The sequence below is a fragment of the Spermophilus citellus genome (genome assembly GCF_964194105.1).
Source record: "Spermophilus citellus genome assembly, chromosome: 6".
Taxonomy (NCBI): domain Eukaryota; kingdom Metazoa; phylum Chordata; class Mammalia; order Rodentia; family Sciuridae; genus Spermophilus; species Spermophilus citellus.
The window spans coordinates 17,533,655-17,557,516 of record NC_138187.1 but is presented as its reverse complement, the minus strand read 5'-3'; the positions used below and the strand labels follow the sequence as shown (position 1 = coordinate 17,557,516).

General features: G+C 36.8%; 1 protein-coding gene across 4 annotated transcripts in view; it reads right to left on the bottom strand.

The window, feature by feature from the left end:
* RBBP6 (RB binding protein 6, ubiquitin ligase) overlaps positions 1 to 22,446 on the bottom strand; it is a 31,390-nt gene extending 8,944 nt beyond the window's left edge. For 2 of the 4 annotated variants that reach the window (XM_081298395.1, XM_081298396.1), the window contains exons 1-13: positions 21,185 to 22,446; positions 16,536 to 16,635; positions 14,134 to 14,170; positions 9,773 to 9,817; positions 7,619 to 7,707; positions 7,396 to 7,492; positions 6,874 to 7,013; positions 5,010 to 5,123; positions 3,980 to 4,152; positions 2,393 to 2,496; positions 1,953 to 2,290; positions 258 to 354; positions 76 to 154 (exon numbers count right to left, since the gene is read on the bottom strand). In XM_081298395.1, coding sequence (XP_081154521.1) covers positions 76 to 154; positions 258 to 354; positions 1,953 to 2,290; positions 2,393 to 2,496; positions 3,980 to 4,152; positions 5,010 to 5,123; positions 6,874 to 7,013; positions 7,396 to 7,492; positions 7,619 to 7,707; positions 9,773 to 9,817; positions 14,134 to 14,170; positions 16,536 to 16,635; positions 21,185 to 21,350 — 1,579 coding nt within the window. In that variant the 5' untranslated portion in view covers positions 21,351 to 22,446. The remainder of the gene's footprint in view (positions 1 to 75; positions 155 to 257; positions 355 to 1,952; positions 2,291 to 2,392; positions 2,497 to 3,979; positions 4,153 to 5,009; positions 5,124 to 6,873; positions 7,014 to 7,395; positions 7,493 to 7,618; positions 7,708 to 9,772; positions 9,818 to 14,133; positions 14,171 to 16,535; positions 16,636 to 21,184) is intronic. The other 2 variants (XM_081298397.1, XM_081298398.1) reach the window with 2 other exon arrangements.
* Positions 22,447 to 23,862: the final 1,416 nt, after the last annotated feature.

Genomic DNA, 23,862 nt, shown 5'->3' with positions numbered 1-23,862 from the left:
ATAAAATTGTATGTTAAGTAAAACTAAAATCATCTTTTAAAGGGGAAAAGTCCAAATTAAAATAATTTTACTCACCAGTTGTGGGGATCAACTGTCCGTGTAGTAGTGACTGTCCAAGCAAAGATGGGGTTCCAAGGACAGGCACCTGGTAACCCTTTAAAATAAAGAAAAAGTTTAAAAAGAAAGGATTGGCTAAAACAAAATTAAAACAAAAAACCCTACTATAAAGACTAAATTTAAAAGCCAGTAAAATTTACCTTTTCTTCCATAAGAGCAGTAATTGCAATTGAGGAGGTGCCCTTTGGGTGTTCTGATGCAAGGGCTGCAGCTGGCAATATTTTATTATCAGAATCCCTAGAAAACAATATAATTCGTAATACATTAAAAGGTCTTCAGGGGGCTGGGGCTGGGGCTCAGTGGCAGAGCACTTGCCTGGCATGTGTGAGGCACCAGGTTCGATCCTTAGCACCACATATAAACAAATAAAAAATAAAGGCACATCAACAATCAAAAAAATATTTTAAAAAGTTTCAGATATGAAGGATTAAGAATAAAGATAACAAGTGTCACTGTTTATCTACCACCTGCCTTAAAATGAATTAAGTCAAACATGAGGAAAAATTCTGAGGAAAGTGAGAATGAGGACTGAACCTCTGGAGAGTTCTTCATACATTAAGTGAAGGCAAAAAAAAGAGGAGCTTCCTTAAGACATGATACGGTATGAAAGAAAGTGACTGCAAGAGGAAAACTGCAGCCAGGCACAGTGGCCCGTGCCAGTAATCCCAGTGGCTTGGGAATGAGGCAGGAGGATGGAAAAGTTCAAAGCCAGCCTCAGCAACTTGGTAAGACCCTGTCTCAAAATTTAAAAAAAAAAAAGGCTGAGTATGTGGCTCAGTGGTTAAGTACCCTTGGCTTCAACCTCTAGTACAAAAAAGAGGAGTCAAACTTATAAAGAACGTCAAAGTGTGGGCTATGAGGACAAAAAAGAACATGGTACTATAACAGCAGGCTTTAGTTCTAGTTCTGCTACTAAACTGAAAGCGTATCCAGAACTCTCTGGGCTTTATTACCACTATTCAAGCAAAGAAAAGGCCAAAAAAGAAACCAGATCAGTGGAATTCCTTAAATATACATGCACGAGAGACTCCCTAAAGATTTCGTCAGTATATCTGAAACAGACCCCTGACACATTTTTAAAAAGCTGTTTTTCAGGGAAAAAAAAATTCTTTTTAAAAACTGAGGATTAAATCTAGGGGTGCTGGATTTTTACCACTGAGCTATATCCCCAGCCCTTTTGGAGATAGGGTCTCACTAGGTTGCCAGGGCTGGCTCTGAACTTACAATCCTCCTGCCTTAGATTTCAAGGTAACTAGGATTACAGCAAGTACCCCCCTGCACTCAACATTTTCCCTCTATTGCTGGTTGGTTTTTTTCTAAAAGAATGCTATGGAGCTATTAGATACATGGTCATAGTCCTTTACATTTTTGAAGTAGTAGGATTTAAATCAGTTTTCACTAATTTGCTATGTAATTATGCTCCAAAATAATTATTATTCGTGACCTCTCTATTTCCATCAGTGCGCCTTAAGTCCTCTTTTCTACTACCGGCATGGTAAGAAGTTCTGCTCAAATCTACTCTTTCTTAATATCATCATTATGACCATTATAAAGTGACTTCTCTTACTTCTGAAGTACAGAACTGTTCTATGAGCCAACATTTAAAGGGGTCACTGGCAACTTGTGTGGTGGTATTTGACTGTGGGATGCTTAATTATCATTTGCCAATGAATCACCTTCATTTGCCTCTTGCTCCATAAGACTCAAGTCATTTCTTACAAGTCATCTAAACTTACTGAACACAGCGGACCTCTAGAATGATTAAAGCCATACAACAAAACACTACATCATTTATCTCATTCGTTTTCTAACAATGAGAAATCCATAAAACTTACCGGAAAGGTCCATCTGATTTTTCTGAATGGACTGATATGGATACTGTTGCAGTTATATCAGGTACAGGAGCTGGGGTAGAAGATGGATTTCCAGGCACAGGAGGGGCCAAGGAAGACGGATTAGCAGTTAATGAAGATATAGAGGGAGCTGGGTGAGTTGATGATGATGTCACTGGAATCATCAGAGGATCTTGCTGTCTTGATATTGGAGATCTCATCAAAGGTTGCAGGTTCCGCTGAATGAGGGGTCTTGGAGGTGGAATTGGAGGTGGTGGTGGAGGTAATTGCTTTCTTAATCTTTTGGTATAGCCAGTTTCATTTTTGAAATTATTAACAGCCTATCAATATCAAACATAAAAATATGTAATGTGGTATTCACTCAGGAAATAGTTAATTAGAAACTTTTAAAAAAATCTCTTTTCATAAAAAATTTAACTTACCTGTCGTAAAAACTTATTGGCAATCAAAGCATCGGGAGAGACATCGTTTTGATGGCATGTTGGACATGTATGTTCATCTGACTCTAGGAGTGCTGTTCTTATGCCTGTGTATAAGATTTTAAATATTAATAAAGGTATAGCACGAACTTGGTGTTTAGAGAATGACTTACAAAAAAGAGGGCTTACATCTGCTCAGTTAATTACTGTTTTTCAAACACACAAAATCAATCACTTCTTAGATTAAGAAACAAGTAAAATCTCTCATTCTCACAGCACTCTTCTGCTATGTTTTTCTCTCACCTGACTTACTTTAAAGTAAAGTCTGAATAGGGAAAAAGGGCATTATTTCCTAAATACTATTCTTTGTTTGGTAATTAGAATATTGTAGGAAAAAATAGAAATGAGTCCTGAGGGATAAAAACTATACATGGTTGGTGGGAGCAGTGGGCACATGCCATAATCCCAGCAACTCGGGAGGCTGAGGCAGGAAGATCAGAAATTTGAGGCTTGCCTCTAAGCCACTTAGCAGGACCCTTTTTCAAAATAAAAAATAAAAAGGGCAGAGGATGTAGCTCAGTGGTAAAGCACCCCTGGGTTCAATCCCCAGTACCAAAAGAAATAATAAATAAATTAATTAAAAAACCCACTTTATATGGTTTAATATTTGAAAATGCATCATAAAAATACAGAATTTTAAAAAACAGGAAGACACACCTACAACACACAGCAGGTAGGAGCAACACTAAGCTTTAGATTCTCTATGCTTCAAAAAGTAGTTTACTGATATATTCTCAAACATATCCTGAGTGACCTCTTCTTTTTCTCTTTCGAAGTACTGGGAATTGAAACCAGGACACACTACCTCTGAGCTAAATCCTTTTTAGTTTTAATTTTAAGACAGAGTCTCAAATTCATGATCTCCTGTCTCAGTCTCCAAATTTCCTTTAAGCGACTTCTTCTTGATCTTAGTCTTTAATGAAAAGGCTTAAAAATAGATTTGTATTCCAAAACGATTTCTAGAATGAAAAAACCTACAGCAGGACTGATCAGTGAACTTTCCAGATAACACCATCTTCTCTGGTTAAAAAGGAATAAACTTAGGGTAAAGTACAGAAAAAAGTAGGTGCTAATATAAGTGATTGGGGGGTGGGGACGACAAAAAAAAAAAAACCCAATCACAACTGCAATTTTGGGTAATAAGTTTACAGGAAGAAGGTCAAATTACACTTTTCAGAAAAAGAACAGAAAATTATTCACAAATCTAGTAAAGGGATTCTTGGTTCCATTTAAAAATACTTCCAGAGTTACCTAAAGTAAAAAAGCTTTTACAGATTCTATACACCATGTAAAATGTACAACAAAAATTTTATAATTAAAAAAATCTCAGTATAGGGGGTGGTCAATTCTAATATTTAAAAGGGCAAAGAAAAAAAAACTTTCTATTAAATGCTTGTTGGTCAACCCTTATTATCTACATTGCACTTATTAAAATACATGAAATGTAGATAACAAGGTTATCTACATTATCTTTCAAAGTATATACAAATACTCTAAAATCTATGTCCTCAAGGGTTCAGCAGTTCTTACATTCATCACAATAACTATTTCCACAGCAGGGAATGACAACGGCATCAGTCATAATATCTTTGCAGATGAGACACAACAACTCATCTGGGATAGGATCATCTTCTTCTGAGGAAGAAGATGGTTCCTCTGGTAAGAACGGTGGTTTTTCTTTCTTCCCAATTGCATATGCTTCTCTGTAAAAGAAGGTTTTAGTGTTTTAACATTGTTTAAAAGGCAAAGTTATTCATGTTACATGTTTTACTGTAATATAATGGGAACATATAATTCAGTACAATGCCAATTAGTTTAGACAAGTGTATCTTCCAAAATAAGAAAGCAGTTAATGCACATCCTCTTCCTAAACAAGAAACACAAAACTCTAATAAGCCCAACAAAAATTTAAAAATGCTGTAAAAGCAGCTAAAAGGATTTTAGAATCCTTAACTCTAAAAACTAACGGCCAAAGAGGTAAAGCAACACTTTCAGTGCCATAAAGTTCTATTTTCGTAACAGAGAATTTAACAAAAACTTTCCATATTCCAACAGTCTCCAAAACCTGTGAAGGTATTAGAGTGAATGCTACAAGGTGTGAGATTAAAATTAGAACTGTCATTATACAAATCAGGGGAGATAGTTCAAGGAAAATATATCATCAGCACACATTTAATTGTCAGAATGAAATTTCAGACCAATGATCTACCTATAATTATTATCTTAAGAGATTACAATCAATTAAGAAACATGATTTTAAATGATCAGAATATGTGTTACAAAAATATGAAGTAACACCTTGTCAGACATTCTGGATCCATTTTTTTTTTTTTTGTAGAAATGCATTTTTACAGAAATGTTGGGTATAAAATACATTAAAATAAAGAGAGAGGTAATCTCAGACTTGTCACTACCTGCTTCCACAACCCCATTCTCTCTGCAATTAAATTTGTAAAACATTGGAATTTCTAGAGAAATCTTTTCTATTTTCAATTAGGAACAGAGTGTGTTTATCTCAATGCTGAAAATGAAAGAATCTCAGCTGTATGGAGTAGGGTACCTTAGGTGTGTTATTTGTGTTGCAGTTGCTCCATAGACATCACCACGATTCCAGAAATAAGTATCAATTTGCTTATGCCCCATTGTTCCCAATTTGTGAAAGAGGAGTCTCCCACTGCCCAAAGAGAGAAAAGAAAAGAAGAAAAAAAAAAAAAGAGGAGAACAGAGGATAGAAAAAGAAACAGAAGAAGAATCTGAGTTGCTTATCAGTGGTGTTAGTGGAGAGGGTGAAAGTTTCATTTAAAATATTTGGGCTCCCATCTCTCCCCAGCAGTTGCTGTGTGTCTGACACAAATGGGCTTTTATATTTCCACACTCAAAAAGCAATGAAATTAAGTATTAGTTAAAGGTTCACAGGCGATGTTAACTTCTCTAACACAAACTTCTATTCTTTAAGAAATTTTACATATAGCAGTCTGCTCTTCATTGACTATAAAAATCGTCAATTTCAACCTATCACTGCTTGGAAGCATCTATGGAATGTGTCTGGATTATAAACAGCGTAACAACAGACTGCTCTAAGATGAACCACAACAACACAGGATGGTGACTAAGAAAAAATAGATGGGGGTGAAGTTGAGAAAGTGAGCAGGGTTGAGAGTATAAGAATATAAAAAATATTATTAAAAAAAATTGTTTGTAGTTGTAAATGGACAGCATGTCTTTATTTTATTTGTTTATTTTATGTGGTGCTAAGGACCAAATCCAGTGCTTCACATGTGCCAGGTAAGCGCTCTGCCACTGAGCTACAGCCCCAGGCCAACACTAATTCTTATTTGTGAACTATAACACTGTATTTATCTTGAAGCATGTTAAAAAACACTTAGGTCTTCTCAGTATCATTCTCTAGCATAACCATTCTCATCATCACCACCTGCTCACTACACTTCAACAATATTTATGGCATGAAACTTGAGGAAACTGTGTTGCTCCTGAGTTTTTTTTTTTAATTTTCCTTTTGTCATTGAGAGAACACGGACATATATTCTATGAACTAATGTTTCTCAAGGCATGTCCTAAAGATCTTTCTCTTAATTTCCTAATCTTCTGGAAGGAAGACTTGTTACAAATACAGAATCAAGATCTTATTACATAACCTTAAATCCAAAACTGGGGGCTCAGGGCATAATACCTAGATCCACTGTCCAGAGGAACACTTAATAGAATGTATATTATGTGAGTTCACAACTACTGAAGGTAATCAAAAAGGTGATTAAAATAATTAAGAGAGATAAAATGGAAAGTCATCTAGTTAACCATATCACTAGATTTTCACATCTGTTCCTTTCATTAGAAACCGGTTCACAAAACAAAACTGAAAAATGCATTAAAAATAAGCATGAGGGTGCTTTATTAAAGCTATTGCTGGTTTGAACTAATTTTATAAAATAAACCTACTTTAGAATCTTAAGACTACAAGGTGTATCCACGCTTATTAGTCAATATTTTGTTGATGCTTGGCAGTTAATACATTTGCCTCAGTATTCTGAAGAACTTTCTTATGCTTATTTTTCAAAATAATTACAGAATGCAAATAGCATATATAAGATAACGTGGGAATATGTATGTGAATGAGGTAGAAAGCAGGGAATGAAAGAAAAAGAAAAAATTAGAAGACTACAAGGGAAGTGGCACTCACTGATGACAAAAATCCCCCAATCATTTGAAATTTGCTTTAGATGGAGCAGACTGCAGCGTTTCAATCTTAAAACACAGATACGCAACATGTGGAGACTAATGATCTTGGTATACAAAGTACCCAAGGAATCCAAGTAGCTAATTTACAAGCCCAAGATTCAAACACTATGCCCTAGGACTGACTGTGCTCTCTTTCTCCACAGGTCATACCTAATGTGTATACTTACGCATCTATGGTTGGTATTGCATATTTTCCAGTGTTGGTAAGCATCGCGCCTTTCATGTTAGGATCTTTCACTTCCATCATAAAACTTCTGGGAATTCCAGTGCTTTTTTTAATCCTAGGACCAGATTCAAAGTTCTTATCCTATTTGGATGGAAAAGAGAAAGGAGAAAAAGCAGACATCCTTATTTAACAATTAGCTAACATTATGCAGTGCTTACTACTTCTTTTTATTTGTAATACTTCATACTTGTGATCTTATTTAATCCTTACAATTGCCATGTGAGGTAAGTACTGTTATCTCCATTTAGAAGAAGAAAAAATAGGCTTGGAGAGATCAAGGAACTTGCCTAAGCTCACTCACCTACTAAATGGCAGAACCCAGACTTGAAGACTGGCAAATCTGGCACCAGAGGTTGAGTTCATTTGCCATTTTATTAGAGAAAGCAATTTTACCAAGAAAATCAAGATGACTAAGCAATACTTCTAAGAAAAAGATGAATTATAGTTTCTACTTTGGACTTACCCCATTGGTTGGGCAATTCTTAATATAATGGCCAGGTTTACCACAACGGAAACAGGTATAAGATGGAGGTGGTGGACCTAGAGGTTTCTTCATGTAACTGAAAGGGGAAAAAAAAAAAAAAATGATTACATGTACAAAAGGTCTTTTAGAAAATAATGTTTTTGACTGGGGGGAAAAATTCACCCCCTAAGTTCCAATTAGTATAAAGTATTTATGAACTTACTTGATTGGGTCGTATTCATGGCCAGATTGCGACATCATTGCTTTTATTTTATCTTCTTCAGAAGCATTGGCTTCAGCCAGATTGGCAGTCTGTTTAACAGGTAATTATTTGACACACACATTAGAAACACATTTAAGACCACACAGCCAAAGACAACACCACTCATCCTGTAAAGAGCAGTATCTAAACTAACCTTGCATAAAAACAGCTATTTACACATATAACCTGGAAGAGGCAATGGGAATTCCTTAAGTCATTCTACGATGTATGGGTGTCTGGGAGCTGAAGAAAGTCTTTCTGGAGACACTCAAACCTTAGACCCTGTTTGTACCTTACATTAAGATTTACATACTACTGCTCTATGAGGTAAGGACTAAATTAGAAGAGAAACACTTGATGTTCTTAAATTAAAAATATTTCAAGTGTCACAACATTAAGGCTAATTCACACTTACAACATGGAGGTAAGAAAGGGGTAGATGGCTGAGCATATTATGCAGCAATTAAAAGCCAGAGGCTCTTTAGGTAGTGGTGTCAGTTTCAAATTAAGTATGAAGGATGTGCATTAAGCATTTACTATAATTTTAAATTCAACTCTCCAGATAAATTTTATGAAATTCATCTTTAAGGAATTATATATAATAGTCTAGATATAAGCAGGGTCTAAGGGAGTGATTTCTAATAACTTCAATCTTCAAGCATCTAGCACTCATATCAGCCACTCATGGATTTCTTTACATTCATCCACAAAACAAGCAACCAGTTTTAACATTTTATTGTAATTTTATATACAAAGAATGCTTAACATTAACAGAGCTTAGAACAGCAGCAACATTTACAGAAAACTGGATTACAGATGTTTAACAACTAATTTGTTTGAACCCAAACATTATTTTACAAATAGAATTTAAAAGAAAGAAAGCAGAAAGGAAAGAATCCCCCAAACCTCCCCAACTCCTCCCCACAAAGAAACAATGGTAGGAATAGACCCAAACTCAAATATGGTCCTTGTAGTACATAAGAATAAAAGCAGTAAACTATTACCTGCTAAAGATGTCAACTATGCTAACCCACTTTGCATTAGAAAATGATAAAATAGATGGTTTTAGAATCATTCATTTTAATGTTTAATTTTCCTAGGAGCTTAAAAAGCAATTATTTGTACTTGGACATTTGTGGGGGGGATATATCTTAGGGGAAAAAGATATAAGCTATAACAAAGGGACAAGCACTAATGGAAAATCCATCTTTTCTTTAATCTTGGTTGCCAAATTTGGTTTCACATTTCTGATAGCAGGGAAAAAAGGATTTCTGGAAAACCGGACAACTTCCTTTTGGCCCTAAAAAGTCTACCTATTCCTTTTTAAGGCACAATTTGCAATCTAAATGTGTTGTTAAAAAAAAAAAATCCATCACTAGTGCTTTTCCAAACAAAAGATATACATTGTTGAGCAGAAAATGCAAGCAATTTCATCGCAAAACATGCCATATACAATGATTTCAGGAGGTAACAATTTGTCCCTCTGCCACACATACACACTGGTATACTCCTACAAACATCTTTATACACTTACACAACTCATGTAGTCTGCGTTCAAACAAATTAGGTTGTTTAAAACTTTTTCTAATGCAGACAGACTACAAGCCTATAGCATTAAAAAAAAAAAAAAACAACTGTAACATTTATAATATTGACCTTCATGTATGACATTTAAAATATTGACCTTCACGGGTTTGATTCAAATATTCAAGAAATAGCCACGCAATCGTCCATGTAAAGGAAATCTTCTGTTTTGGCTGCTTAGAGAAAGTCCACATAATTTACAGCCAAATCCAGGGAATTCCTCCAGAACTTTGTTAGTTTCCAATGTATAATTAAACAATATATGTGTGGGAGGGGCATGATTAAGTGTAGCTTCATGTACTTCTTCTGTCTTGAAGATGAACAATACTCCAACATTACGCTGAGGCTCATATAGAACTCCCCTATCTTCTCAAAACAGCAACTACTCTTTACAGGATAGCAAAATGTACAATGCTTTCGAAAAATACATCCTCCCCCCAACCCATAAAAAAAATTGTTCCACATAAAAGAATAACGATGATAGAAAAAAGACTTATATTTTCAAGAATATATATATATATATATATATACCTTTGTAAGCTGGGCCAGAGAAATAGATGCAGAAGAGTCATCAATCTGTTCACAAAAAATTAAACACACATTCAAGTTCCACACTGAAAACATCTGAAAGTGATCAGTCAGCCCCCAATGTCACTTAATGTTTAAATATTGGGCATTTTCTTAGTTTTCTAAAGAATGTTATCTTTTAAGCTTGAAAGTGTAGTTCAACCTATTTCACCTTTCTCTATACATTTCATACCCAGGAACAAAGGCTCACAGTTGAAGGAGACTCAACTACAATTTGAAAGTATATCACATAGGAAATCTGTTCAGAGTGGTGACTAAATACTAAATTAGAGTCCCGTGACTCTCAATGGTCTCTAAATTTGATAATGCTCAAGACAATGTACACTGGAGAATAAGAAATCTTTCTAATCCTCCTCTATGCCATTATACAACATTGTAAAAACAAGCAGCTCTTTAATGGCTCAGATAATTGCTTTAATAAATAACGGCTCCCACATAATTGCTACTTTTTTTCTCCTCTTTGAGCATGCACTATTCAGTCTGAATAAGTTTGTTTATTCTTCCACATAAAGAGAAACAATAGCTTCTTGCCAAAGAAACCACAGCTTTATCAGGGCAAAGATGTTAAGGGGGAGAAAAAAGGAAAATTGAAGGTGCCCTGGGGAAAGGGTGAACAGCTGTCAAGTATGATGATGGATTCTAATATTTGGAGAAAAGAAAGTTAATTTAATCAAACAGGAAGCATATGAATATATATGAAGGATATGAGGGCTTTAAAAAATGTTATTTTAAAATGTAACCTTCAGACTTTTTTCATTTGATCTATGAAATGATTTTAATTAGTTAAAACCTGGAAGACATGGCTTCCCTATAGCTCCCTATTTAGCAAGTGGGTTGCTTATTCAAGTTATAAGCTCCTCATGCATTATTGGTTGGAACTCTTGCCTAAAATGGAGAGAATGTAACAAGATGTTTGGATCAAAGGAAGTCTTCATTGGATATTTTTTCTAAGATTATTAAAATAAAAGCAGCATGACTCAAGACCTCAAAAAGAAATGGAACCAGTTTCAGTATGAAGTTCTTCACCAAAGCCCACCACAGAAGGGACCAAATAAATGTAAATAAAAAATAACGTCTAATTTTAAGATACATCTTACAAATATCTTAGGATTTTAAATTAGTTTGATGGGTATTATTACTGTGGTGTTTGTTCAGACAAAAGATTTTTTTGCTCCACACTGAGGGACTGTAAAGAGTTCTCATAATGCACAAATCCCACATTCTTAATGCTTATCAACCACATAATCCACGAGTAGGTTCTCTCTTCCTTGCTCAGCTTTGAAGTAGCATAATCTTTAAGAACTAATCTCAAGGATAAGCAGAACAATGAAATGAAATACATAACTTTCCTATTTTATCCAGAATTCAGACCCACTCAATCTATTTTAAAAATATTACATTTTATATCAACCAGGAATTATTTGAATTTAACTACCAAGGACTGAAAAAAATCACTATCAACCCAATCAACTATACAATGTTTCTATCCAATGAAACAAATTAATAGCCTTTAAAAATAGTTCATTACTATCTATAATAGGAATGCTGAGGATTTCCTGAGAAAGCAATCCATTATATTCTTACCATTGAAACTGAAAAAATGTTTTAAAATATCTTCCCACTCTTAACACTTAAAATCTAACTTTTTGTTTTTATGCTGGGTTTTCTTTCTTTCTTTTTTTTTTCCTCCAACTTTCTGCCACTATCATATTTAATGAGTTGAAAGTGGTTTCACACATGCAACTGCACCTCAATTAAGTTTTTCCATCAAATAATTCCTACAGTCTGCAAAGAAGTCAAATTTACCACAAATTTAGAAAGGCATCCAATTTTGTTTTCTATATAATAGCAAGGTGATAAGAAATGAGTGAAAAATGTTAACAAAGAATGGTTTAAAAATGATTAGAAATTTATATGTACTAAAATGTCAACACAGTGACTTCTCTGTAACATACTACCAAGATACTAATGTTAAAAAAAAAAAAAAAAAACCTACCACATTAAAAAAAAAAAAAAAAGTCCTCACACAAAACTAACTGATGGGCATTGTAGTCATCATGAAAATTAACCCACCTCCCTGCATCTAACCACGAGGTCTTACTTCTGGGAACAAGGATCTGAAATTTTTCATGTGGTTATACTTGTCTGAAACTAAAGGATCCTAAATGTAATTCTTATATGTAGTTAGCAAGAACAACACCCAGCTTTGAAGGACTGGAAGGATGACTGACTAAAACAAGGCTGGGGAGTATGGAAATGGCTACCTTTGATTATGACTTGCCTTACATTACCAAAAGAGTGCATACATTTACTAATGAGAATAAAAAATTTAGACCTGTACCTCTATTTACTTTTGTGAATGTATATAATCCACACAATTAAGTCTCCTAAAATGAGCACAGATTATGTTTGAATATACTCTCGCATCCTAAATGTCAGCAAATGCACCCCAAGCAGATAAAGAATGGGGATAACAAGTTGTCCATTTCAGATAATCCTAGCTAAAAACTAAAACCACTTTTAAAGTATTAAAAAAATAAAAAGGAGAGAAGCCTAAATAAGCTTAAAATAAACTGCTTCTTATAAATGTAATACAGACATGCCAGGGAACACACAAGGCTAAAAGAATGTTAACTTTATTTATGAACATGTGATTTTGTGCTTATACACATGCTAATAAACAAAAAGGAAATAATTGTTTTCAAGAAATAAAACTTCATCTGAATTAGTTTAAATACTATATAAAAATGTACTTTATACAAAACGTGTTACATTTACTACTACAATCACCAGGAGAGTCAATCTAATTTGTGCTAGCATTTGGATACATAAAAATCAGTTTTAAACCAATCACCAGCAAAACAGAAACTTGGACAGTTTTTACAGCATTATGCTTTAAAAAAAAAAAAAAAGAAAAAGAAAAAAAAACCCATATATCCAAAATGAAGGAAAAGAAAAAAAAAAAAAACAACCCAAAACTCTAAGACTTTTGATCTTTGAATAACTATATTTAGTTCCATCAGAACTAAAGGCCATATACTTTAGAGAACAAGTCCAGAGTTCAGATATTCTACGTTATGTTTAAGATCCAGTGATCCAAGGTTAGTGAAATGCCTTACACACAAAATCAATAGTACTTCGAAAGTATAAAATGAAATAGCAAGCAATACCCTTGAATTCTAAATGAAGATTTCAGACATCTTGCATTGTGTACAATATCAAGCCTGAGCAGTAAAATGTTTAGAGAACCATCAAGTTTACAGAACTCAATTAAGATAGACCTGTATTCTGAAATAGATGTTTCACTTCACAATTTAGGAATGCTGCTACCTTTTACTTAAGAGTTTAAAGTCAAAGAAGTGTCACACTTAAGGTTAATCTGGGATTATAAAAATTAAGATGTTACCCTGGTCAAGAGGAGTTACCTTTGATAACCTATAGCTTTCAATAGCCTACAATTAATGCAGCATTTTAGAATTTCATGAAAGGGCAATATTTTCAATTGGACTTTTGAATAAGCTAGATATAAGTGCAAGGCCTTGTATTAAAATTTGAAAACAATATACCCAACTGTATGAAATCATCAAAATCATTGAGACTTTTATGTACTCATGGGGAGAAGGGTGTAGTTTTTACTTTATAATGCACTGTAAAGAAAGAATAGGAGCTCAAAATTGCCAAATAAAGCAAGAATAAATAATAAAGCTGCATCAATGGTCTCTGGAAAGCTCTTTTCTATGACATGCTTCAACTTAGAGAAAGCATCAAACTTTAATGTAAGCTTTGCATGTTGCTAATGCATTTTTGAAAGCCATCAACCAGCCAGGGGGTGGGGTGGGGAACTAACAAAAACTAAGTGATACAACGTGAAAATGGCAAAATATACAACTCCAAACATTTTTTTATTGCAAGAAACAAAAAGCACACAACAGCCTGTACATACATACAAAATACTAACTATAGACAGACAGATGTAGAACATGTTATCATGTTCATTAGTGTAAAACCTATACGATCTAAAAAGGATCATACATTACTGTACAACACAGTGTCATACAGGGAGAATTCTATATATTTAATATGAAACAGTGTTATGGGCACAAATTTCTCATTTCTACAGAATAAGTGTGCAAATTATGCCACATATATCCATATTCGACTGAGCTGTCATCAAAATACATTTTATTTACAATATGTACTATGATCAGTTGGATATTAAGTACTAAAAATGATTTACTTCACTGCAACAATATAAAAAGGTAAAGCAATGTGTAGAAAAAGTGTGAGATTGTGTTTTTACATACTGCTTTTGTAGTTCCCATCACTGGTTCAGTTCGACTTCTAAAAAACAAAAAACAACAAACACTAACATTAGTTTTTACAAATCTTAACTAACCTTAGTATTTTTTATTTTTTTGTGCTAGTAAATATTAATTCATATCACCAATCACATGTTTTTAGTAACACAATTTTCCTTTCATACAAAAATTTTATCTTAACCACCTTTCAAAAGGTAAATTTGTGGTTAAAAAAATTTCCACAGTGGGGAATTCTAGAATAGGTGTACCTTGCCATTTATAATAAATGTTTTCTGAAAGGTAGTATGGGGACTTTATTATGTTGAGAAACTCTGTGGTGCATTCGTTTTTTTTTTTTTAATTTTTTTTTTTTTTTTTAGTTGTAGGACACAATACTTTCATTTTATTTATTTATGTGGTGTTGAGGATAGAACCCAGTGCCCCATGCACACAAGGCAAGAGCTCTACCACTGGGCCACAACCCCAGCCCCTGTGGTTCATTCTTAAGAGACTGAAAGATCATTCTATAGTTTTTTAAGAGTCACCTAATGAATTTCCACACATATTTTCTCAAAGCAAGATTATTGCCATTAGCATTTGATTTGGATCCACGAGAAACTACCATCCTCCAAAAACTAATTTTCAAATAGACAGGTTGACAGTTATTTTAATTTTTTAAAAGTTTCAAAACAATGGCCAATAACTGAATAAGAACCCAAACTCTCAGGAAGATACAACTTAGTCTGAGAGTATTTTAGTTTAAAAGAATGAGTTAAATGGTTATGTAGAATTGGACAATACGATGTTTAAAAGAACATACAAATAAATCTAAAAAGAAATTTCCTTAGCTCACACAGGAAATAAACAGGGGTTGAGTTTCTAAGTATAACTTTTAAATGCTCAGCTTTAATTTTAAGTTTATGTATTATTTGGAAATCCTGAGATTAAAAAAATTGGTGTGGGGGGCTCATTTTCTAGTATTTGCTCAACAAACGCAGAGATATTTTCAGGCAAATTTATTATAAACAAAACCCTATGTGTTGATAATTAGCATGCAATTTGTGTTAAGAGGCAACTTGTTTTGCCATTTACTTCAAATTATTCTTTTCTCAATCAAAAAAAAAAAAAAAAAAGAAAGAAAGAGAAAAGAAATCCAGAGAAATGGGATGTTTGCTATTTTTTAAAAAGCACATGATAAAAGTGTAATTTCATACTAGGTTATAGAAATTAATTCTTAAAATCATCATCTTAATTCATAATCCTTAATATCATTTACAGTTAAAAGCATGTACTATAAAGTTTACTTGGTAATCACAACAAAAAGGTATTCACCTTTTTAAAGCTGATACTATTCTGCAGTTATTACACCTTCAAATGTTAAGATATAGAATGTAACTTTACAACTAACTAGTGAGAAAAATTTCAGAACACTTGCCCACATGAGGTAAAACTCCAAGAAACGACTATTTTACCTTACTTCCAAGAACACATTGCATTTCTTAGGACCAACAAATTCCATAATTTTTCTTTGACCCAAAGCAGAGTTTGCCAAATTTAAAACAAAGCTATGTAAATTCTCAGTAAAAACCACTACTCTTTAAATATAGCCCAAATTGCTGCCTTCTTCACATATTTTTAGTTCTGCTATCAGTATTAAAAGTTGCAAGAAAGCAGAGAAGTTGAAGTTTTAATTATACCCTTCTAGTAAATATAAACTCAGACTAGTCCTGAGAGAATCTCTTTCTTATTTCAATATTGGGCATTTACCATATGGCTAGCACTATTTAATTTTTAGAATCTGTAAGTTAGTTGAACCTAGGTATTCATGAGATTGGATCTAGGACCCTCAAGTCCTTTATATGAAAGGGCATATCTGAATATAATGTATATGTGACCTTTATAGTAACTTTTTTTTCCTTTTTCTAATCTTTTCAATCTGCACTTACAGACACAGAACTCAAGGATATCAAGTGCAAACTATATATCATATCCCTTTCTGTTTTAGAGAAATCTGAGGCAACAAACACTTTAGGAAAATCACCCAAAGTAATACAATTGGTAGGCATAAAGCAATAAACAAAGTCAAATCTAAGCCCGATTCCAGCGTTATGCTCATATATCCTATATATATGGCCTCCTAACTGAAGTCTCTTTTGATAAAGAACATAAATCAGCATTATTGAATACTCTCAATGCTGTCAAAATATATAAGATCTACGTCAAATATACATTTTATTATGGTGAGAAAATAGCAGAAATTTTCCCTAAGAATAGTTCTTGCTTATAAACAACAGGCTAAGTCAGCTTAACCAGGGGAAGAAATCAGAACAAACAAAAAGATATAAATAGGATTCAAAAATTTAAAAAGGTCTATTTTGAGAAATCCATAAAAATTCAAAAATACTTACATAACATATGTCTTGCTTGTAGATTTAACACCTCCTATGGGAATTCTTCTAACAATTACAGATGAATTCTTAGGAATTAGAGCATTATCATCAGTATATTCTGTAAATAAAGGGAAAAAAGCGTCAAATTTCTATTTGGGGATTTGGGTATATACTCAAGAATTAGACAACTTCAACCAAATATATCGTGGGAAATGAACACAGTCACAAAAGGGCACTAACAACTGCATGTTCCTTGCATCATTTCTAATATTGTTAGATAATATATCCAAAGCCATAAGGGGGCTTCTGTTCCAAGAACACCAAATAAAGAAAGCAAATGCTTAGCTCTGGTACCTCTACTTTGTGGAACTCCCAATCTCATTAAGACTATGCCATTCCCTAGTGTATTTAGCCAGAAATGTTCAACATATATGGCAAAACTTATTTAGAATGAAGATTAGTTCTGCCTCCTCAAGCTCTAAAAATGAACTGAATATTACAACCCTGCACTCATGGAGCTTATTACTACTGGAGAAAACAGCTTATGCATTAAATTATGACATTATGAACAGAGTTTCTTTTTATATAATAAAAGATTGTGGATGTAACTTTGGCTAGAATCAACATTCTATCCAAAGAAAGCCCCTCTAAGGAACCTACATTTGCAACCTCTGAAGACTAAAACAGCTGGCCTGGTGGCAGAGGACTGCAATACCAGCTACTCAGAAGGCTGAGACAGGAGGATCAACAAGTGCCAGGCCAGCCTGGACAACTTAACTAGACTTTGTCTCAAAATAAAAAGTAAAAATAAAAAGGGCTTGGGGATGTAGCTCAGTGGCAGAATGGGTTCAACCACAGAACAAAACAAACCAACAAAACACAACTGAGAAGCCAACAAGGTACACAAAAAAGCTAGATGAAAAGTATTTTAGGCAGAGGGAAAAACATGAAAAAATGACACAGAGAACTAAAGAGCTGAAAAAAAAAAAAAACAAGTGAATGACAAACACAACAGGTAAAAAGGCGTGGGACATATACTGATTTATACTTTGTTTTTAAGTACAAGGAAGTCACTGGAGGATTTTATATGAAATGACAACAATTTATGTTATAAAAGGAAAAGATTCTGGGCACGTAGCACATGTCTACGGGGACTTAGCTTAGTGGTTTAAACTCCAGTACTACAAAAATAAGTAAATAAATCAAACAAGTTAATTTTAAAAAATACAATTATGTCACCTATGTAAAGAATAAGTTGTAGGGGAAGAGGAGAAACGGGGTGACTAAGAGGCTGCTGCTTAGTCCTGGTAGAGATAATGAAGATGATGCCAGACAGGGATAATGTGTGGGGATGTGGCAGAAAGAAATGGAGAGCCAGAATGTTATGGGGCTGGGGCTGAGTGGCAAAGCACTTGCCTAGTGAGTGTGAGGCACTGGGTTCAATCCTCAGCACCACATAAATACATAAAATAAAGAATGTTATTAGGACAGAAATGAACACAGCTTGCTGATGGGCTGAATAATGGGAAGATAAAGGAAAAAGAGGCATGAATTCCTAGGTTCCTAGTTTTAGTAAATGGTGCTACTTTTTGAGAAAACCGAGAGACGATGAATTGGTGCTATTTCCCTTCTTGGACTATAATTTATACTAGTAACAAACAAACTGAACCCACCCTTAACTACAATAACAAGATTTACCAAGGCATCTCGGTATCAAAAAGAAAAAATAACTCATTAGAGATGCAAAAATGTATCCATCTCTCTTAATCCCACAACCAGATATTAGGGTTCACTTTTAATGGTATTAAGCTTATGTGCTTCACTTAAATTACTTAGCACAAAGTGGCTATCTCTCTTTCAATTATTTCAAGCTTATTACATGTGTGGAATTTTTAGGTTTTTAAATGTATGTCAGCTTTATTATTTTTAGGCATAATGCTATTAGTATTCCCTGTTATAAAATAAATTGTTCAGGCAAGGGTTCTTATCAATATATTTCAACTACTTGGTGATACCTTACAAGTATCCAATTAGAGTGACGCAATCTCCCAGAATTAGGCATGCCAATGTAAGACTCTGGACATTATGCTGGATAGCTTGTTACAATCCCAAATTCCAATCAATCTGAGTCAGGAAAATTGGAAGTGGGAAAGGATGAGGGATTTTTAATAAGCTTAAAAAGTTAATTTGAAAGTCAAAATAAGTCAACTATCTGACAGGAAGTTTCTGAATATGTAACAATTTTCAAATGCATTCACAATAGCTTCCAAAAACAATTTATTAATTTGATCTGCACAGTACTATGTTAAATAGTATTAAAGAGTCAGGTGCCCTGATGCCCTTCAAACAGATATTCTAACTGACCACTTTACTTGAATTACAATGGTTTTCTAACTCCCGAAGTATCTTACATTTAAAATAACTCCTTAATAAGTAGTCTTTTAGCTTCAAAGGACCTGCCAGCATAAGTTTTGATCCAAAAACATGAATGGCATAGATGGAATGAAAAATGTTGAATCTGAGAAATGGAGAGATTCAGAAAGGGTCTAAAAGGAAACAGGATACTTAAATCTAAAACAAAATTCTGATTCAAGTATTTTAGTATTACCAGGATTTAGGGGTCCTAAACAGACAGATTTCAAAAACTATAAGAAATGTTTAGTAGAAACACAGCAGAAACTGAAGTGATCCAGCTCAACCTTCTTTCCTAGGCAATCTCTTATACTACAAACACTTATTTTGCAACTTTACTAAACAGTGCTAAAACCAAGTAGCATCCTTATTCAAGGGTCTTGAAACAGTGGATGCTGTTTTTCACAAAACTCATGAAGCTGCTACCCTCTATGCTGCTATCAATGGTATCTTTTCATCCCCTAAAATGACGACTACATGAAATAGACATTTTGTCTCCCACTCTTTTCTTAACCAGCCTAACCTTTCTCCACTGAAGTGCAGTTCACACTATAAATGAAAGAAAACATGCTCCTGGGCAAAGCACTTTCTTAGATTATGTTATCATGTATTTATATTTCCTGGACTAGGGAAAAAATAATACATAGTCACAAAACTCTCCCATTTGTGGACAAGATTCCTTCAATCATAACTTCCTCCAGTCTAAAAGCTGCTTTTAATTGCTAGGTAGACAAGATGGATAAAGCCAAGCCCCACATAACTCAAAATGGCAAAAATGAAAACTGCATAGTATGTAACAAAATTGCCTTAATATCCTCAAATTTCACCTATACTGCTTTACCTTTCATTCATAAATATGCATTAATGTAGCAATATGGCCTAAAATTATTAAAAATCCATTTGTTTTGTGAACTATAACTGCAGTATTAAGGGATACTTCTGGTTAACTTAAAAAAAAATCTACTTCCTATCTGTCCCTTTCCCTAAGTAGACGGACATTACAGATAATGACAATTTTTAAAGGGTATGACCCTTGTTAAAAAAAATAAGGGGGCAGGCAAATTTTTTTTGCATGTTATGTGAGTAAATATAGTTTTTCCTTAATGATTGTTTTTTTTTCTGGTCTTCTATATGATAAAACTTACTCATCTACCAAACTCCAGGTGAGGTGGGAACCTTCATTTCCAAATATAAAAAGCTCATGCCACACTTTACCAGGAATTTGGTGATCAAAAATTACCCTAACCATATTAGAACTTCATTCCCATTTCTTTGCATCCCCCATCAATAAATCTCTGAAGACTGATCTATTTGAAAACTACCCATCAGCATTACTACACTGAGAAAAAGAAACCAAAACGAGTTCAGATTCAGACAGGACTCCTGGGTCACATATTTACTGTTAAATTCCAAATATTACAAAATATCTTTAAAATAGAGAAAGAACTCAAAAGATTCTAATCAGTGGTTTACCTGTACTCACAAGACAGAAGAGTTCACTATTTTTCAGGGCCAAAGAAAGTCTAGCAATTACCACTTTAAAGAAGAAATGTCAGTATTCTGGAGCTTGACTGAATTGCTAAATTTTAATTAAGAGTCATATGATAAACTAAGAGGTCAACCACTCAATTACTGTATTGCAAATTCTGGAATTTACACAAAAGACAAGAGTGATGACATCAGAACATTTCAAATTCCAAAAACAATCCCGACACTGATTAAAATCTTTAAAAAGTATTAAAGCAAGGATCCCTTCTCTACAACACAGGCAACTCCAAAATAAACAAACAAATAAGGGAGGGGGGGAGGTACACACAATTTGCTATTAAACTCCAAAAGGTTCTTGGGTAAGAAATTCATGTTATGTCTACTACTGCCTTAACAAGAAAGAAACATTGCCTAGGCTCTGCTCCCATTCTGATTTCAAACAAGTTAGAAAACGCCAGATACCAGCCAGGTCCCCTTCTCTCATTTCTCACCCACCCTCCCCATTTAAAAAAAAAAAAAATCGGGAATAACCAGATCTCCACGTTTTCGGATTAGCCTGTTCCAGAAGACCCCAGCATTGCAGAAATCACCCAGGGCTGGGAAACTGCAAGGTCGGCTGCTGCAACCCCCTGGCCATCAATGAAAAGTTGGATCGGAAGTATTAGAACGAACCAGAATGGCGGTTAGTCCCCTGCCAGGCACCTTACAACCAGGGCTCGGCCACCCACATCCACCCAGCAGATACCTGGCGCCCAGGTGGCCCTTACCTTCTTTCGTCTGCGCGTTGGTGATCTGCAGGTCGCAGTCGGCAGCTTTCAGCTTCTCTCTCCCCATAATCTGCTTCTTTAAGTCGCAGAGGGAGATGTGGAGCCCATCAAAGGTGACAGTATCATAGTTGAGTTTAGAGGAAAATTTATAATGCACACAGGACATTGTGCCAAAGGGTTCCTACGGTTCAGCGAGGAGACGTGGACACTCTGAATATATGTATATTTATAAAACGGAAGAGCAAAATATGTACACACAGAAAACACTCAAAAGAGACACCGAAGGACCCTGAGGCCTCAGATTAAATACCCCCCAACCACAAGCAGGGGTGCGTGAGAACAATAATCCAGAAACCCCCCCCCGGCACTCAGAAGCGCTTCATGTGGGAGGAGGAGGACGAGGACCGGGAAGGGGGGAAATCGAGAATCCGCCAACGGGCACAATGTCACCCGGCTGGGTCCCCCTCGCTCATGCTAAGGGCCGGCAGTGCAGTCAGTAGCGGTCAGTCCACACGTTAGAGTCCGGGTGCCCCCGCGGGGTCAGGGGTCCATAGCGCGGCCGCACCTCCCGGCTGGTCTCTCTCTCCGTGGATGGGGGTGACCCAGGCCCCGGGAGAAGGTTGCGGGGAGAGGGCCTAGGCCCGGAGTCCTCGAGCGGCCTCTCGCCTCCGGCTGGCTTCCGGACGACCGGCGTCAGCTTCCCCAGGCCCAGGCCCCCACCACACACACACCCTGGCGCCTGCTCCCCGGCGGCCACGAGCGGCCCGCGGCCTAGGCCGAGGACGCGCGGTCGGCGGAGGAGAGGCCTTCCGCAGGCCGCCCCCGGCTCGGGCTCCGCCTCCCCCCCGCCGCCGCCGCAGCCGCCTCGACACAAAGCCGGCGCTGGGCCTCCGCGAGGCCTCGGAGCACTTCCTCACCACCCCGGGCCCCAGCCAGCGGCCGGGTGGCTTCGGCGGACCCCGGGGACGCCGCCGAGGCTTCCCTGACGCTTCCTCTCGCCGGATCCTCCTCCGCGCTTCTCTCGCCTTTCGCTCCCGTCGCCTTTAGGCCCAGAACCGCGACCAGTTGAGCCCGGAAACGGCCGGGCGGCGGTGAGGGCTGCGCTGGCTCCCTTTTTTGTTTTGCCCCCCTGCCGCTCTCGGGCCCTCACCCAGCGACGGCGACACCTCCAAGCCAGGCACTATGGCGGACGCGGCCTGGCTTCGGGCGAGCGCCCCACTCCGGGGTCTCTAAGCAGGGATTGCACGGGCGGCGCGCGCGAGGCGGGGCCGGTGTGCGCGGATAGGCGGGCCGAGGGGCGGGGCCGTGGCGTCACAAAGCGCACCGGCCCGCCCACGTGACCCTGCGCTTTGTGACTCGGAGCGCGGAACCTGAACTAGCCCGAGAACGGGCCAGACCATCTGTCTCCCGTAGGGGGGGGTGAGGCTGAGGCTCGGCTCACGGGGCGGTTCCGGGAGGGGAGCTCACTTGGCAGCTGCTGCCCGGGGTGGCTTCCCCGCGGCTGATTGGCGTGCCCAGGGGGTGGCGGGCTGCCTTCCCCGGTCCCACAGTCCCCAGCCACCCCCGAAGCCTCCCCCCCATTTAAATAAGTTTTAGGTCCCTGGGCAGTACACGACGGAGGCTACGCAAGCACTCCCCAACTTCCCTTTCTGACAAACTGGCTACCCTGGATTCTTCGTAAGCAGAATTTCCGGAGCTGCCTCTGCCCACAGTTGATAACGCAATGGAATGGGGGCAATTTATTGCCTTTAGAGCTGACAGGCTGTAGGTTTACTTTTTAGATGGTAACAGGGGTTTTCTCTCTGTGTTTGCTGCATTCCCTCTCTGCAGAACAATGCCTGGACAGAGTAGGTACTCACTCAGGTATCACTACCAGGAGCCACAGCTCCAAATAGAAGTATTGGGCTACGCACAGGGCCAACCGCATAACAGCACGGCCAGGAACTGGAGCCAAGTGGTCTGGGTTGGCGCCCTGGTTGAGGGCTTCTGGGTTCAACTCCTCTCTGCCTGACTTTCCTTGGCTGTAAAACGCTGTTAAAAATAGTCCCTGGTTGACCGAGTTGTCATGGATTAAATGAATGAATACTTTTCCAGGCTTTGAGGCCATGCCTCACAAATGATTCAATGTGTCTCAGTAGAGGTGACTCCATAGATGTCAATGTAGCAACACGAAACTCCCGAAGTTGCTGATATTCCCATTATCTCCCGTTTACAGAGGAGAGAACCGAAGTGAACCGTCATGCACTTTCTGAATTTGCAGAAGAGGAACGCTTGCTCCTTTGTGGGGTCCCAGTCCCATTTTTAATTAGGAATGCCAGGAACTGTGCCATGAAGTCCCCCCCTCCCACCGGGAGTTTGGAATATTTTTTTTCTTACAAGGGGAAGTTATTGCCTTATAAAATTCATAATAGAATACAATTATTATAATAAACTGATAATCACTATCATTTACAATGCATGTTCCTCATCCTCTCTGAGTTTTACAAAGTTGGGCAGCTAAGAACAAATCAATCAAGAGGTAGCAGTTTCCCCAAGAACTTCCTGAATGTTACACCCCAAACTCTGAATTTGTCAGAGAAACCTTCCTGCAGTCATCTTAGTTAAATTGGATAGCAATTACTTTTGATTCCTCTATTCTTTATTCTCTTCTTAGTATTCATCAATAGCTGACATGGTAT